Here is a 2296-nt window from a genome sequence, read left to right on the forward strand (position 1 = left end):
TATCAACCTCGTTCAGCTTTGCTGACTTGAGCATCGGAGTGCCTACGGCAAACACCACCCCGGTGTTTTCCGTTCGCTTCACGCCTTTATTTCTCTACGTGTGCAGGTGCAGCGGATCGCTAGTGATCTCAACCTTACGGGATCAGACCCCCCTTCCGTACAGGTAGATTTTTACATCTACACTACTTGAACTCGATTCGACTAATACCGAATCAAGTTCGAGCCAACATCGAGTCGAGTTCGAGTAGCTCACGAGCAACTCGACTCGATTTTCGCCCCTAATTATTTGGACATCATAGATTAATATAATATCAGAGTCGATATATATATCTCGATTTTCGCCCCTAATTATTTGGACATCATAGATTAATATAATATCAGAGTCGATATATATATAGTCACTAGTGAACTAGTCTTTTTCTTTTTTGTTTGAGTAAACAATTTTTTTCCACTCAAATAATGATTTAATGACACTTTCCTACCTACAGACTTTTAAAATATGACTTTACAACCCAAATTTACATTCTCTTTCCAATTCCGGCATTGTTGCAACCCCAAACCATCACTGTTATTTTTTTTGATCATCACTCACCAAGACCCCTCAAACCCACTCTCGCTGACTCCACAAATTGTCGGCAATCGAACAATTAGGGCTTGGATAGTTGCCACTCCCAAATCAAATTTTGATCAATCCCAACCATCAAAAGACTCATCAGCTACTCCTCTTTAAAAACCCTAACAATCTAGACTGAGTTTGTTCTTTGTTCATCGACGAAATATAAATTTGGATTGTAAAGTAGTATTTTAAAAGTCCGTAGGTAGGAAAATGCCTTTAAGCCATTATTTGGGTGGGAAAAAGTCGTTAACTCTTCTTGTTTTCGTGTAATATGTAACACTGAAACACAGTGAATTGAAATGAACTGAAAGTAGTTAATTGAGTGACTAGCACATGAAACCATGTCATCCAGATTATTACATTTGTTATTACGACATTAAGGAGGATCAAGCTGCCACAAATATCCTGAAAAAACCTCCTATTAATTTTCTCTCCATGCTAAGTCAAAAGTACGTACTTACTGAATGGGAGGCAGCTCAGATGAATATGAAGGCATATGAAGCCAACATCATCATCAAGAGACTTCCTTTCCCAAATAACATCACTTTTATTCCATCACTGCTGCTTGTAGTTGCCGCAGAATCTGATTTTGAACTGGAATCAGGGGAAGAAGAAGAAGAAGTGGTTGCCCCGGACGAAGTAGAATTAGGAGAAGCAGAAGTTGGTGAATTTGAATCAGTGGTGGGGGTGGTGCTAGAATCTTGAACTGCTTCTTTAAAGATCTTTGCATCTGGGGAGTCTGCTGGGAGGTTCAGTAAAGCTGCACCAAAATCATGAAAGAAGTCATATTATGCAGTAAGTTAATTGTATGGTTTAGAGGAATTAGAGTGTACCAGGACAATTGGAGACACTAGCATCTATTTTGCAGGCAGCTGGCATTTGAAGGGCTAAAGCGGTGTTAACAGGGACGCCCATGGACATGGAGGGGTCAGTGCTCTCTTTGATGAGAACACACAAGCACTTGGGCTTGCTAGCCTTCAGTTTCTCAGTGTCTTGGCAGCATTGCGTTGTTGGCTTCTTGGCGGTGCCACTCACATAAGGAATGCAAGATGCAAGATTTGTGAGCTGATCGGCACATTCCTTCTCATCATCTTCCATCGTTGCTATTGTTACCATTGCCAGTGAGGCCACCGCAATGCACAACAATACCATCTTTTTGTCTCTCATTGTGGCGGGGATTTAGTATATGTTTTGTATCTCTCTTAGCGGTTGTTTTTTCTCTTGTTTCTGGGCTTGGCATGTATGGGTGTATATATATATAGGTAGGTTAGGTATTTAACTATTTATGTACTTCCTGCATCTAGTTAAGTTAGGTAATTATGTACTTCCCGCCTTCATATTTTGATTTACGGCTAATGCTATACTTACACCATTCTTTTTACACGATTTAATAAATATTATGATGTGACATAAGAATTTGTGTGGTTGTGACATATGCCATATTACGATGTAATGAAAATTGTGTAAAAGAGTAATGTAAGTGTAACATTACTCTTTGATTTAATAATGTAAACTGGTGACCCGCTATTTTCCTAGGTCCATGTCATACACAAACTGAAAATTTAGAACTAACGAAACTAAAGTTGAGGCAGTGAATCAGAATTGGAAGTATTTTCTTTCCATTGTGAGAAATTCAGTCATATAGTTGAATGGCATTATAGATTTATCACCTTGTTAAAT

At 38.9% G+C, this 2296-nt stretch overlaps 1 protein-coding gene across 1 annotated transcript; it reads right to left on the reverse strand.

The window, feature by feature from the left end:
* Positions 1 to 1092: 1092 nt before the first annotated feature.
* Positions 1093 to 1768, reverse strand: LOC116124188 (protein YLS3-like). Its single transcript, XM_031409896.1, has 2 exons — positions 1450 to 1768; positions 1093 to 1376 (listed from the first exon to the last, which is right to left on the reverse strand). Exons 1-2 carry the CDS (start codon positions 1766 to 1768, stop codon positions 1093 to 1095), a joined length of 603 nt encoding a protein of 200 aa, XP_031265756.1.
* Between the last annotated feature and the right edge of the window lie 528 nt (positions 1769 to 2296).

This window comes from Pistacia vera, unplaced genomic scaffold, assembly GCF_008641045.1.
Source record: "Pistacia vera cultivar Batoury unplaced genomic scaffold, PisVer_v2 Contig150, whole genome shotgun sequence".
NCBI lineage: Eukaryota > Viridiplantae > Streptophyta > Magnoliopsida > Sapindales > Anacardiaceae > Pistacia > Pistacia vera.

What these genes read in the sequence shown, in the direction of transcription:
- LOC116124188 (XM_031409896.1), bottom strand. Translation starts at nt 1,768, where the DNA reads ATGGTATTGTTGTGCATTGCGGTGGCCTCACTGGCAATGGTAACAATA. An exon ending in TAGTGTCTCCAATTGTCCTG is followed by an intron (nt 1,377 to 1,449) that starts GTACACTCTAAT and finishes ATTTTGGTGCAG; the next exon opens with CTTTACTGAACCTCCCAGCA.